This window comes from Pogonomyrmex barbatus, unplaced genomic scaffold (genome assembly GCF_055798465.1).
Source record: "Pogonomyrmex barbatus isolate J1 unplaced genomic scaffold, ASM5579846v1 scaffold11, whole genome shotgun sequence".
Lineage (NCBI taxonomy): Eukaryota > Metazoa > Arthropoda > Insecta > Hymenoptera > Formicidae > Pogonomyrmex > Pogonomyrmex barbatus.
Window position 1 is genome coordinate 1,599,433 of NW_028297107.1, and position 15,853 is coordinate 1,615,285.

Genomic DNA, 15,853 nt, shown 5'->3' on the forward strand with positions numbered 1-15,853 from the left:
CACCAAATATAAAATTAGTCCCGACTTCGGTACGAGATATCGAGAGATAATCTGTCGCGCTTTCACACGCTCCTTTCTCACGCCCCCACGTGTAACGCCTTTCGAAATCCCGGCGATATACACGGCGTATAGATTTTGACACGCAAAGCCGATAACGCGACTATGTAATTTCATCTCTTATTATCACCGTGACAGATCGCTAAGACCCGTCCGAGAACTTCGATCGGGTATCAAAACCGGTATGATTTTGTTGAGTCGAAATTTCGATGTTTTTATACGCACGTAAATTACTCTTAGGTTTGAAAATGCGTAATAATTGAGTGTAAATTATTTATAGCAATAAATTGCAATAGCGTTGATTCTGAACACTACGTACACTTCTGCGAGGCTGCTTTTTTTCTACGAGATCTTTTTATAAAAAAATCTTTTCGGTTTGTTGTATTATGTCACATGAGAAGAATGTCATTTGATGAAACAACTTCGTATTTCACGTTTAGATATACAGATAGAAGATATGAAATCGTAGTTGGATCGTCTCAATTCGCTCAAATTAGTGGACCTCGAATCCCGGTGGGAACATGCTTGTTAGGAACAAGATTTTTGCCGAATATATCTATATAAGGAATCGTATGATTACTTTTTCTTGTTACAAAGTTAATTTATAGCAGCTATTATAGCTAAAGTATTTATTAACTCGAAAAATAAAAATCTTTTTTGTGCTCTCAGTGAACAAATTTAAATATTTTAATAATAAAGACATTAGAAACATGCGTTTAAATCTCTAAATTCTTTTTTGAAGTTTTGTATACAAATTTTTCAATGTCTTCTCCAAAAATATTAATTATATTGACAATTTAAAAAAAAATTATTTATATTTCAAGAATGTTAATGTATAATAGTAATGAGCAGAATTGAAATTTTGCCAAATATTGTAAACATTTTGTGGATTTTAAAAACTTGGTCTCTCTTGCTATCCGCGCTAAGCAATTTATTCGTGTATGTAAGAGCAATGCGCGATGGAGGGGCAAGGGATGAGCCGTGATCGTTACAAAAACACCCTTGGAACGGCCGGCTGCTGTCCGTTTGATTCACCGTTTCCTGCGATCGTCGTATTTTTGTCCGCGCGTGCCTCCACTTCGTTTCTTTCGGTGCTGTCTCTCGCCTCCATCCTTTTTCCGCGCTCTCTCAAACTTTCCGTCCTTCCCTCCCTCCCCCGCGTGCTACGGCACCCCGTGTCGTATTTTCTTACGCCTTCAATCCTTTCTTTTTTTTCATTTGCGCGCGGCCCTCCCATGCGACGCGAAGAAAACACCTCGCGTGTGCGTCTCTCTACGAAAAGGGCGAAGGCACGCATGCACACGCGCAAAGGTGAGCGCCCCGCGTAGGTTTTAATGAGCGCTATTATGACCTAGTTGCACTCGACATCGCGCACATAAATCCTCGCGGTACATTAATCCTCGAGAATCTCGAACTCTCTCGAGTGGCACCGACGCGCGCGAGCGAGCAGAGCCGCGAAGAATTTATTAATCGCTCGAGAAAGAAAAAAAAACCGAGTTCCGCGCGCGCGGAAGAAGGATGAGTGCACGCGTCCGGAAGCGATAAACGCGGTGCGGACTGCCGCGGGCACGACGCGAAAAATTAAGAGATTCGCGAGAAGATCTCTGGCCAATTTGCGCTCATAAATAAGCGGAGATTTCGGGAATGCAGACTTCATTATATGCGATTCACATTGTTAATTAATGGATACTGCAGCTCATTTGCCAATTATCTTAACTACTGATCGCTAATTAGTCTCACTAGAATTTTGTATACTAGATTGGACTCGGAATTTCTGTTCTAAGAAATTTCTTATTTTTAAAACGCTATCCGGTTATCTGGCTTTTTGATTAATTTCCACAAACATTTCTCTGCGTTTAATTTTACAAACGTTATTTCTTTTTCGAATGGATCTTCGGCACATTGTAAAAGTACATTATTCCGATACAATGCAAAGTGTAAGAAAAAAGAAAAAAGGAAGGGGAAAAGACACGATCGCGAAGAAACACAAGAAAAAGTGAAAAATAAATTCACGCTGCTGTATGCTCGCACCTCTTCTCTCGTCTTTATCTCTCGTCATCGCTTTCTCCCTGGCGACGTGATTTACGCCTGGGTTGTTGTCTTCCTTAATTAGGTTAAGGTTCTTTGGTCCTGTTGCTACTCGCTCACCGGAGAGGAAGACGAAAGGGGAACGTCAGAGAGCTTCCGATTCGCCCGCGAAATTCACTCGGCGCGCTTCACTTACTTAGCGTAAAACATCCTGGTGGTTCTCGTTATAGCGACTGAAAGAGCGCGGAAACTTTACAGAGCTCGCCTAATTAATCGCCTTTCGTTAGCATCCTTTCGTCGCGCTCGCCGGCCGCGCTTATTACGCTTCATTGGTAGCTTTTGCGGAGGGAGAAAGAGAGAAAGAGAGACGCTTAACGAAGCGTGACACGGTTTAAGTAGTAACCGCCTTCTACGCCCCGCTGGTTGGCCAGCCTGGTTGCGTACTCGCAGCCACCGAAGGCTGTTCTAGGCCGTTTGGTAGTAACCGTTAGGCAATGTGCTTCTTGTGCACCGGTTACCTTAAGCGTTCGTCTGAACGCGCCTGTTGTCCTTGCGAAGATTCAAGCCACCGTATATCCCCTTGCAAAAGCATACACGGCAACGTAGTCGCCGTTGACCTGTTGAGCGTAAAAAGAAAAGAACGAGCGCAATAATCACTGCTCTCGGGTAAAGAGTTATTTTCTCCCCTTTTCGAAAGTAATTTCTTTTTAAACAATAGGATAATAAACGGCATTGCTCCCTAGGATGGGATCTTAGGTATCCTATAATTTTTTATTTTTTTTAAATTTATATATATATATATATATAAGGTATTTCAAAAATGAAACTCAATCGGGGGATGATCAGGAAAATCGTTTTTGAGTTATTACTCTTTTGCATAGCATCTCTTGGCATGACTCCACAGTCATCTTGAGTAGTGCTGAAACAGCGATTTTTGACTTTAATTATATGTTATAAATTTCATAAAGATCATCTCTTCTTTTAATTTTACCAAAAAAATTCGAAGGCAAAGCAATTTCAAATTTTAATGTAAAAATAATGATAACTTGAAAACAAGGCATTTTCAGATCTATGTTTATGTTAACTTTCTTTCTTGTTTTTGAATTCCCGAATGATTGACCTCGACTTACGGAACACTCTGTATAATATTTATTATTTTATATATATAAATTTATTATATTTATATATATATATAAATTCGGAACAATTGTTTATGCGCGAATTATGTGCGATTACTATTAACAGACTTAGCACAGCAGCCCAAAGCTGTATTTCTAAATCGATAATCAAATTTTCGAAAATCGAGGATTATCTAATCCTTTCGATTATCTAATCGATTATCTTTTTCTTTTTTTTTTTTTTTTTTTTTTTTTTTTCATACGTCGATCGGCTACAACGTTGCAATTCGTGGCGTTTGTGTTCGCAGCGATGTATGTATGCGTTCTCCACTTCACGCCGGGTCAAAGTCGCATTTTTCGTACGCATTTTGATACGGTTGACGCCACCTTTATGGCGCATTAGGTCGTAATTCGCGACACTTTGCCGCTTGATTTACGCGATACGACCGCGCCGTTTTTATTAATTCGCAGATACGCCGTCTCGCGTACGCGATTTAGTAAAAGAGCCGGCGCGTTACTTGGCGGTAACACGAAATCTCTGTAGCGCGTCGCGCCGGGATAAAAGAGGCGGCTGTGGGAAGATAGCCGGAGACGTTGCCGTTGCTCTCTCGCGAGGGAAACTTCGAAATTTATTAACTTGTAAGGTACGTTCTTACGCCGGGCGCAACACAGCCACCCAGAACTCAATAAAATGTACTTTCGTTACTTTCTCGCAGTCTCTTTTTCCACCCTGTTTCTCCACGCCGTTCTGGCGCACGCTCGTTTATTTGTTGGCCGCGCGATAAAACTTCTCTCCCCTCTTTTTCTATCGCTCTCTCTTTTTCTCCGTTCCTTCCTCTCTTTCTCTCTTTCTCCTGAGGTCTTTTCATTTAAACTGTCCGACGGTCGTAAGAAATAATGCTGGAAAAAGTCCCCGCTTGCCCGACTCAGTTACGAGATATCCTTTTTAACGATCGCACTTAACCGCGTCTTTTGACGCTGACGTACGGCGTACACAATATCCCCGATTGCAACGGGAATTAAGCCCGATATAAAAATGCAGTCCCTTTGGTGGCCGATCGGTGGACCGGAGGAGGGTATCGTATACGTTTCCTCGCGCTTTATACCGTTCGAGTTACGAGGGTCTCGTATCTCCTCTCCTTCCTTTCGCGCGAGTCCTTACCGTACAAAGCGAAAGAAAGCGAGACAGATTCCGTCGTGTCGGCCGTATAACAAACGTCGTGTTATTGCGAGAACAGCAGGTAGACATATATATATATATATATATATATACACACACACACACACACACACACACACATATACACGAATGTTCTCTAGAAATGCACGATCATCCGCGCCTGGATTACGTAAGTTCACGTAGAAGGCCGTTTACAAATTTGACGGGCGTCACTCTTCGGATTGTGTTCTCTCGCTCGTGCGACGCAACCCGACTGTGATAATGGCGGCGCATATGCTCTTTCCACGATTCCGTAAAGTACGATCGATACAATTGGCGAATACGGCCTATGGTCAACTATAAAGGCCATCTGTTCGCTTTTAGAGTCTCCTTTATACCGGTGACGTCACTCTCGCGCTGAGATACGAGATGGACGCCCACACTATTCCGCCACTATCGAGAGTCGCGCAACACCTTGCATTCTTCTTTGTCTTTCCCCTGTCCTGCCGATCTCCTCTTCCCTCATCGTGTTTTTCGCGAGGAACCATCGAATTCTCAACGAGCCACATTGACTGACGCGTATGTTATACGACGGGACTTTAACGAGTGTTCGTCTAATCGTCGTGAACCGCATTTCGAGGAAAGTCTTCGCGCGAGACGAGACTGCTTTTGGCACGGTTATTGCCATGAATGTCATTGTCGTTCGTAAATCATTTACTCGGGCTCATTTCGATGCGTCCGACGTGGCGACTAGGCGCAATAGCAGTCAACGGGAAGACGTCGTCGATTGATCGAATTTATTTGCAAGAAATATCATTTTCATTTATCCACTGATTTTCATTTATCCGTTTTTTTTTTTCATTTATCCACTGATTTCCTTCTTTCGACGTTATTCTTTCATAACAAATGATTCATTTTATTACTTTATTTTTCTACGTAACAATTTATAGTTCACGCTCTGATGCCACAAGATGACAAGCAAACGACTGCATGAATCTTACTAATTAAAATAATCAATGTTTGAGTAGAAAGAAAAGCCCATTTTGAGTATGCAAATTTATAATTACAATTTTTCGAAAATTTATTCACTCTTTTTACCACTCGAAATTAGAGAATATAAATTGGTGCCAATTTGAAAAAATGATATAATTTATGTTACTTTAACGTGTTTTTTACTCATAAACTAGATTTGATTTTTTTTTGAGATTTCTAACTTTCGTGTGAAAGCGGTTTAAGAAAACTCACTAACAATTGAGACTTTTTTTAGCTTCGTTCTTAATAGTTTTCTAGCTCTATATAGATTAGATAAATAATTCAAGTCATTAAAACAAAAAATTTTTAGGACTAATTCAAATGTCAGATTATCCTGCAAATAAATAAATTCTCCCAACGTTCATTGCCAAATTGAGTCACTTTGATTATTATAATTTCAATTTTTTTTTCTCTCCATTGGAATTTAAATAATCAAAATGTAGAAATGTAGAAACTATGATACGTGTAACAGTGACCACGCGACCAATCACTAAGAGTCGCTCGTAATAACGTGAAGGCGCGCCGCGAGATTTCGTAAGGCGGCGTTAACGCCTTCCACCGGAGGAATCGATCGAGCCAGCCTGGTCGCATGTTGGCACGACGCCAGCACGGGCATCCCGACGCTTCCCGAGATGGTGGACCGAGTCCGACCGAAGGCAAGCGTCCCGGCGTCGGCGTCGGCATCGGCGTCGGTACGTCGGATGTCCGTCAGTGCGCGTGTGACATGGTTGCGAAGCGCTACTACGACGACCTAAACGACGCCCTCCACCTCGCGATGTGAACAGATCCGCTCGTGATACCCTCGCCTACGATCCTTGCGCGACTCCTCGGGCTCGTAGCGATACATCGATGTCCAAGCCGACACGGAGATGAGTCACAGTGGCCAAGCGCTACAGTCACGAAAGGCTACAGTCTCGATAATGCGATCGATATTGTTGTGTGATCGATATTGACACGTCGGAAAGCAGGAAGAGGAGATCAATATCATATCGAAAAATTCTCTTACCTTTTATCGCCATTGGCGGCGCGAGTCTCAGTTGCCCTCTTGGTTCTTCTCTTTTGTCACGGTGATCATCACGAAAGTTGCCGATTGTCTGGAAATTAGAAGTGTAGTTAGGAATAAAAAAAAAACGGTCATATCCGCAAAAAATCAGGACGAACGTTGCCCCGAAGTTTTCCGAAATTTCTCTCGACGATCCGATCGCTCGATTGATCGTCATGTCGGGCCTCTGATTATCGAGGTGTCACGACGGCACAGTGATCGCGTGCCGGGAGATCGAAACGCGTGGGCAGGCAGAACGATGTAAGAGAAAAGTGCGAGGTGAACCCGAACTGTACAAGATGACAAGTCGGAAGAGTTGATCCTTAAGCAAGTGTAATCTTGTCTTGCGTATGAAAGCACAACGTACCATTCCCATAGACAGACAAAAGCTGCATTCCCTCTAATCTCGATCGCGATTGAAAACAGTTGGGCGACTGTTTTCGAAAAATTGTATATAAATATAAATGCACGCGCGGAAGGCGTGCGTCGTCAGCGCGCATCTATTCCTAATTGAACATTAATCACTTTAATTAATAAGATTCGTCACATTCACAGTGCTGTCTCTCGTGCTTCTCATCTTGTCGGCGCCAGAGTGTGAACTATATGAATCGCCTGAAAACTGAAATAGTTATCGCAACGTACTTCGCAAGCTTCGAGCTTCGTGCGAATTCAAATTCTATTCGATTCAAAAGTTTTTCCTCTCTCGACGAGTACTCAACGCATAATGCGACTTTGAGCGAGAAACGTTGCGGACGATCCTCGGAGTCGCGATCGATGATCAGCGCGGACGGTGCGTGTAACACAGCTGCGGGCTGCACGTCAAGACAATCTTCTCTCGCGTCTAACTAGAATAATAATTCGCGATACGAAGTACGCGAGAGAACGGGAGCGCGAGAGCGAGGGAGGGAGAAGGAGAGGAAAGGAGAGTGGGTGTATGTGAATGTGCGCGCTCGTGCGTGTATATGCGCGAAGTGCATAAAGCGACGATGGGATATCGGTGAGATCACGAGGTCACCGCAGAATGCCTGAGCCGAGGGCAAAGCGCTGTAAACACTGTGACGGTACGGTACGCGTGGACTGCAAGACGTCACGATGAGTGACGACGTCCCTCCCCCGCTGACCCTTAATACACACCTCCAATCGCTTGCGACTAACATCTGTGTCGACTAATAAAGAGTGTTACGTTTGAACCAAGATTGCGTTTCAATCCCATTAACCCTCCCCCCCCCCCGTCCCCGCTACGGTGTCCGTGTGAGAGTTACGGAGCGTCGCTTCGTCACGCTGTTTTACGAGCTTTACGCGAAGTCGATGAGTATGTAATGAGTCAAGAGGCGAGCTCGCCTGCCGAATGTAGCTGAAGCAACATTCCGCTTGACTTGCCTCTTTTACACGACTTTGTAATTAAATGTTGCCTCGCATGCGTATTGAAAGCAATACCTCGCTCGCTTTTTCGAGCGGGCTTTTGAGTCTTTTCTTAAATTTAAATGAAATTCTGATTAAATCTCTTTTAAATTTAAATGAGTGGAAAGTAATGAAACTATGCCGAATAAAACATTTTAATGGGTCGATGAGATTACTTAATTTGCGAGTCATTTATCATGTGACCATTGGTTAAACGATTGGTTAACTTTTTTGCGTTTTAAATTGAGAAAACGAAAGTAGGATTTTTCACGAATACGAGAAATTTCGATCAGGATAGTACTATTTTATTTGCGGGTCATTTATTCCACGACTGCGATCGGACATTTGGACCAGGCTTGAGACAGACCAAGACGAATGAATGCGCAAAGCGCATTCCGGATCGGGCGGCGACCACGTCCAACTGCACTCCACCTCCTCCACCCATCTCGGTCTCTTCCTTTGGCTTTTTCTCTTCATCCCTCTTCATCCTCGTCTTCCTTTTTTTTTTTCTCTCGCGCTCGATGCTGCCAGTATTTTTATACTCCGCTTATTCACCTTTTCATCTATAGGTGCTTGACGATGAACCACCTGTATTAATCGATGGTTTTCATGTTTCATCTTTCGCATCGCACTTCATCGCAATGTTCCGAAAATTCCACATATTACGCGGAATTTACACGCGAAATGGTCGTTTAAGTGTGCTTTTAGAAATATAGCGGCTATTTTAAAAATCGGATTTCAAGTCAAGATCTTGGTAGACCGGCTTGGCGGTTTATTTGAATTTCTTTTGCGATCAAATCTGCCTGTAAACACCGAACCCTACAAGTATGCTAACGATCACTCTGATTCCTGGTATTGACCTACTTACTTTCCTCAACAATTTTACGCGTCCGCTTTCTTTATTGCCGCATCTGTTGGTAGTTTAATAAACACCGTCGCAAACGAAAGTACAGCCAGACATTCGCCATAAGTGTCAAGTGCCACTAGTTTAAAATGCATATCGTTTCTCAGTCAGGGAGGGGGACTGCCGTTTCCAAGGAAGAACCTTCATGGATGACAAATGAACCGTATTTCCGTAGGCGCTCGAAGAGCTAATTATATATATAGGATGTATGCTAAGTCGATTTTCTCGATCCGCCGAAAATCTATGTCAGAAAAGCTTTCAGCCAAACGCGATGATATATGATGTTTGAAAAACCGAACATTTCTTTTCACTCTCGTAAAAAAACTTATTCTTTTAATTGAGTGCCCGTTTCTTTTTTAATCAGCCATGCTAATTATGGAATTTAATAAAATAGATCAGTTCTCCTAACAACGTTATATTATATCTAATCCAATCCGTAAATGAATTCTTTAAAGTTAAAGTTTCAGTTCTTTTTTTTTGCAGAAACTGTTTTTATCTGATAATTCTAATTTCTGCAAACTTGTTTAACATTCGTCTTGGATGTGCTTGTCAAAAATTTTACGTCGACATCCCATGAACATAAAACAAACGAATTAGCTCGTTTCGCGAATATAGAAACGATGATGCGATCTTCGTGCTGTGCTGAAAAAGTTGAAGGTTATGTGCTTAAGCTTTGTCTCATATTGAGCGAGTAATATATCGTCCATTTGCATCCATTTTTTGTCGTATTTCAGAGAGAAATGGTAATCAAATGTCAGTAAAATTCTATTCTCGTTCTATCGAACAGACTTTTTTTTTTTACTTTCATGTTTTTTGATCGCACAATTACGTAACGCGAGGCTTATTTTTACGCTCTTTTTTTTTTTTTTTTCACGATGGTCACCGAATTCGCAGTCAATAAGTATAAAATTGTCGGCTTTCGTGGGCGTTGACAATCGCATAATCGCAGGGTGGATCGTTCGAGAGAGTCGGACGAGACGATCGATAAATCTCGATCTAAATTTATCTTCCTCGCGGGAACATGTTGCTCGTAATCCGTGGTGCTTTTTCGATTTATGGCCAGCGCCTTCCAACTACAGCTTTACAGCTTCGCGCTATTACGTAAACATACATTATCGCATGTTATTCTGTAAATTCATGGCAATTATTCAGCTGCTATATGGTGATCGTTATAGCGCTCTCGAGGCATGGCGGTTTTAGCCATATGATTTTTTTGGAGTTTAATTTTTGGGACGATGCCGGCGCGAAGTCTAGCGCTTTCTCACATAAAACTGATTCGTAGATACGCGAATGGCTCGTAAACATCGGGTCGAAGCAGCTGTCGATGGAAAACACGGGCTATATTTAAGCCTGACTGCGTCGAAGGTGTTCCATGGTCAGTCTTGACAATAGATCGGACGTGAATTTATTCCGCTTGTAGCTTACGAGAGATTACGCGTGTACGTAATCGGAACACACAGATGTGATTAATCGCTTCCTAAAATCATCACGGTCCAGCTCGACGGCCGGCAGCAGGAGGCAGTCAATAGCGCGAGAGCTAGGAAAGAATGCCGCGTCCAAATATTATGAAAGTGGGTCTAAGAATTTCGGGACATTGACGGGCGCCGCCCACGCGAGCGTAGATTTAAATGGCTTTTAAAGAGCAACTCTTTTAAGCGACTTTGGGTCTATTGTGTAAACGTTATAAATCTAGGCCAGCCTGAGCGAGATCGCGCGAACGTGCGCTAACAGGTGGACCGTGCATCAATTTTATCCAGTCTCCCTCCCCCCCCCCCACCCCACCCGTCCACTATCATCGCCGCCCGTCGTTCCTGTCGCAATCGTCGCAACGTTCGGCTCCGTTTTCACGGTATCTAACGACGACAAGAGTCGGCCCGTAGAGTCTCGTCCAGCGCGGCCGACCTTCGCAGAATGCGCGGACGGGCGCCGCTCGTTCGCGGGATGTGAATTTGGCAGCTCGCGGCTCTGGACGACTCTTTCGATTATTTATCGGCACGGTATGCGCGAAACGTAGGCGGTCGCTCCCCCTTCTCCCCCCTCCTCCCCCTCCCCCTCCCCCTCCCCCTCCCCCTCCCCCTCCTCCTCTTCTCTCCGCTCCATGTTGTCTTTTCCGATTTCTGGCCGGACTCCAAGCGGCAGCGATACCCTCACACCTATGGATTATTTCTCGTACGATGGCCGAGCATACGCGTCTGCCATCGTACTGACGCCTTCGAGTGGAAAACGTCTTACGTGCGAAACGCCTACGCGTGCACGCGCGCGGTTGCAGACTAACGCGTTACGTCGTCGTGATTACGTGCATCCTTCGTTTCGTATCTCCATGTTACGCGGACTTCCAACGGGATCCAACGTTAACGGAGATGCACGACGCATTTGAGTATGACTTCGATATCGATTAAAATGGTTTGATAAAGGAAATATGTGCATTAAGCCGTGCGTGTGTGTTTTTTATCAACACGTTCGAGAAAATGAATGTGCCTTTTTTTTTTTTTTTTTTTACCATTTTAAGTTGAGAATTTTCATGATTTAAAATTGCGGTAATGAATCTGAAATTGTGATTTCGGTGGGACGAAACAGAAATAATGATACGCTTAATAGAATGATACGCGTTTGCGAAATGTAAATTGGAACACAGTAGCTGCCACAAAAATAACACCATGAAATCAGATGATTAACCTACATGCGAATATTAGATTGTAGTTTGTAGTTGATCCTACATTATCCATGGTAATATTATTTACGCATTGTAATTACACGTTGTAATTGTTGTTTATGTAATGTTTGATATTGATAATTTTCGATTTTTAATTCTAAATGTTATTTTTATTAAACAATTTATTTATAAACCTTAAATTTTACAAAACGTATCGATTGACATTTAAACATATCAAATAAAAAAGATATACTCGACAATATTTCAAAAATTACATAAATAAAAAGAATTTAAAATGAATCTGTAAAGCTGTAAGATGTAATAAGGCATTAATCATCGCTCTTTTTACGAAGCTAAAATGTACGGTTTTTTTTTTCCGTCTGCATTAAACAACAATATTTCTCTTTTTCATTCTGACAGCGAGAACTATGCTTGAGCTTGCTATTTCCGTCATCGCGATTAGGCTTGTTTATGACGGTGGCGCAGAAGTGAGAGTAATCCCCGAAATATGACATTAGGCTCGGTATATTTAACGGTCGTTAAATCTACGCCGTTGTCGATTGATCCCGATAGAATAACGTAATATCCGACGTCTTCCTTTCCTCGTAGTCTTTTCCGCTTCCCGTTTCGGTGCGCCACGTTCTTCTGTTGCTCTTGGCAGATACAAGCATGGTTTACGCCATAACAGCTGTGCGCGCACGCACTTTGCCCGCGCAAAACATTGCTAATGGACCGACAACCTCGAATCCAGTCGGGTGTATATATATATATATATATATATATATATATATATATATGAATAGTATGCGCCTTATCTATGGCATTTCTCTTGTATCTTTTTCGTCTCTGAAATTGTAATTGTGTATGAAAAAATAATATATTCAGTCGAACAAAAGATCTATGCTATCTAATTTCGATGATCATAATTCGATCACAATTTGACTGAATACTCATAAAATATTGTTCGCACATGTATTAGTGTTTTTAAGCGACTTTTGTATTATCTTGGTATGCAAATCATTCCAAACAATCTCCTTTCCAAATCTCCTTCACAAATTTAAATATTGTGATTGAAACCACTGATAAATTCTCGATTGTGTAGCGCTACTAAAGCGCTAAAGAGACTTTATTTTCGGCATTGACAATGTGAATTTCAAACAGGAAACTTATATGAAGTAAGGAGTAAAGTGAAAACGTTTGACGTTTAAACACGTCGCGTTATCTATAAGCTATAGCTTCGTTTTCCGCGATCCGGCACGTTCGATTTTGTCCCGATTGAGTCCCGAACGCATTTCCGCGCCCGCTGTGAATGGTATCGCGGCGGCATGAATCATCCTATTTATTACGCATGCCAATGAAATTCGGCGGCGGCGACGACGGCGGCGGATATATAGATGCGCCGCGTACGATGCAGTGCGATGCGCGTGCATATGTGCGCGCACCCGCCGATGTGCCGAAGCTAAACATTCCGCGGAGCATTCACCCTGGCATTGCTGTAAAAATAAACGGATCACCAACGGCTGTACACCCGCCTCGTCTCTCCGCAGAGGTTTCTGTTTCATTTACGATACCACTGAACCGAGGGTGATGTCGCTCTTCCTATCTCGCGGGCGACCTTCATCTCGGAGGCGGCGATGTAACGTCTCTCTCGACGGAAGCTAACGGAGCTCCGGAGGATATCTCCACCGAATCACAAAACTATCGTCTGAACAACGGGAGGGGGCTGATAGATTCGGGATAATTTTTGGAAATGTAAGTCTCAAATCTCCGAGACGCCGTGGGTCCCCTTCTTTTTGCCTCGGAAAATTCGAAAAGCTGGTTTCGCCAGCTTTCGCTGAAAAATCCGGCAATTCTCTAGTATTTTCCGCTTAAGCGAAGGAAAGAATACACTAACGCGAATACGTGCCAAGTGAGTCAGTGAGCTGGATGGCACACGAAATTAGATCGCGTAGGTATTACGCGCGACCACCGGCGACATCCGGCTGTTCCCGTCCAATTTGCATCATTGGAACGTATCTGTGTGTTGATTCAGTGGTTCGACGTGGCGCGTTCTTGACGACGTTCGGTCACACCTATTACATTGTCGTCTCATGCTAATCGAGGCTGTTGGTGATTTTTCGGCGGCGCGACGTTTTGCAAATTGCACGTATTTGTCAAAAGATGCGGTAGCCGTCGTTTGGGCTATCGTGAGCCGTTGTCCTATCGTCGTACATCATTCGCTATATTTAGTACGGAACGAGTGCCTTTTGAAGCGAGCGAATGCGACGAAGACCACGACTCATCGTGGCACCACGACTAATTCGTATTGCTGCGAATTTTTCTCCCAATTTATGAATTGGACGAAGAGATAGGATCGAAGAAGTTTACAGTTTGAACATGCTTTAAAACATATAAAATTTGGATTAATATATAAGATAAATCTTTTAGCAAAATATATATTTTTTTGAGAATATTATTCAAAACATTTGAGGTATAAAATTCAATATTAATTAAACAATAAAATCTTGCATTAAATTTGTGTTTAAAAAATTCTACAAGAAAGATTTAGCTAAAATGCAGAAATTTATTTCGTCCTTTGTTTGCATTCTTGACGCTCGGTTAGTCAAATCTTATTGAAATAAAAGTAGATAGATATTAATTTTATTATGCACGTTAATAATATTTTTAATTTTGTGAATATATAAATGAATAAATTTGGATCGTAAACAGCGTGACAAAAATTAGAAATCTTCTGGCACTGTTTTGACGACGAAACACCCTGTATATACCTAATAACCAGACCCAGAGTCCACAAATGGAACACACAACAACGGAATCCGAGATGAAAAACGATGATTAGACAAGATATGACGACACTTGGCGTAGACTTGGCGAGGAGTCTAGGAAGCGATGCGACTGTTGTAGCCCTTAATGAGCCCAACGTGAGATCAGTCCAGCCTCTTTAACTCCGTTGCTTCTGTCAACCGTTTCTGTCCGCTAAGAACTTTCACTGTCTTCTTCTTCTACTCGTCCTCTTCGTCTTCTCCTCCGCCTCTCCACTCTCGTTTGCAGCACGTCGTCCGGAGGATGACCTGGATGGTACCCAAACGAAATACCACCTTTACTGCTTCCTTTTTCGTGAGCCATTTTGGAGAAACGGTTGTCGCTCGTTGCTCCAGCTTTCTTAGATTAAAACGCTTTAGGACTTCCTAACAGAGGTGACGCAACCTCGTTCCACTCTTGGAGACATAAACGTAACGTATTGGCTGATTTGTTAATTTCTTTTTTTCAAAGCGTTTTACAATGTTCCTAAAAAACGTACACATCTTAGAGATATGTCGCAGAAATGATATAAGAATATACCTATACTATATAAGGACATACATTATTACAACGCAGACATAAACTTTATTCTTAATTTTTTTCCGAATCCATATGTCAAAGAGCAAATTTCTTTTTTTCACGTATCTGTCATTCGAGAATATGATTGATCGCGTGGTGAATTGATGGCGGTCGACTGCAGTTTCAACCAGAAAGATGCCAGAAAGATGATTAAATAACCTTACGTTCTCCACCACGCGTAATTCTGTTGAGCGAATCGACGTCGGTGCCATTGAATGCTATCGAGTGCCAATGAACTAACCTCTCGATACCTACGCGATTGTTAGTCTCGAGGGTTGACGTACTCCCAAACATATCACGGCAGGCATTTCTGATCAACCGCGACGTTGTCTGTCGCGGAACTGTGTGACAGATTAATTGAACGTTGGGCAATGGGCACGGTTTCGCGAGGGCTGGCGTGAATTTTAACGAAAAGCTTTACCTACTTCCTGTTAGCGTCGATTGTATGCTCGCTAACGAATGGTAAACTGTAGCGTCGAATTGGCTGCCTTCCGGGCTGCGTTCTAAGTCGAGTTGGTCGATACCGAAAGTTGTTTGCCATCTCGGCCAATTTTCGCGACAAATATTTTCAGGTATTTTCAAATGGATTAAGCTAGGTAATGGATAGACAACGGAAATATGTGTTAGAGAATATTTAGAGCGTATAAATAACCGGAGAGGATACGCGAATTACCGGATGATTAGAAGATATTACGTGCATGTAAAACGCATTCTAATACTTCCTTTTGAAAATTTAAAGGTTTCGCGACTTAAAATTCAAAACTGAAGATATCTCTCGATGAAGATTATATTTCATGTTGTCGTACCTAATACATTTCGTTGATGTTAAATTTTAAACAGTGCTCTTTAATCAATTTTAAAGTGAATGTTTTTGATAAAATATTTATCCTAAAAAATATATATATAATTTTTTTTTTACGTATCTTTATAAAAAACTTTCCACTTGATAATTATGTTGAAGCATTATAAAGATTGTTGGCAGGGAAGATTTCATGAAATTATCTTGGATATCCTTATATTCATAATCTTGTAATCCGCTTTGTCATGTTGGACAAAGCACAAAGTTGGACGGATTATA

General features: G+C 42.2%; 1 protein-coding gene across 3 annotated transcripts in view; it reads left to right on the forward strand.

The window, feature by feature from the left end:
- LOC105426890 (Myocardin-related transcription factor) overlaps window positions 1–15,853 on the forward strand; it is a 190,864-nt gene that overhangs the window by 14,237 nt on the left and 160,774 nt on the right. Inside the window, exon 1 of one of the 3 annotated variants that reach the window (XM_089071003.1) lies at window positions 5,855–7,497. The exons of the other annotated variants lie outside the window; for them this stretch is intronic. Coding sequence (XP_088927129.1) covers window positions 7,458–7,497 — 40 coding nt within the window. The 5' untranslated portion in view covers window positions 5,855–7,457. Of the gene's footprint in view, window positions 1–5,854; window positions 7,498–15,853 lie in introns of those variants that run through there. 3 annotated transcript variants of the gene reach the window in all.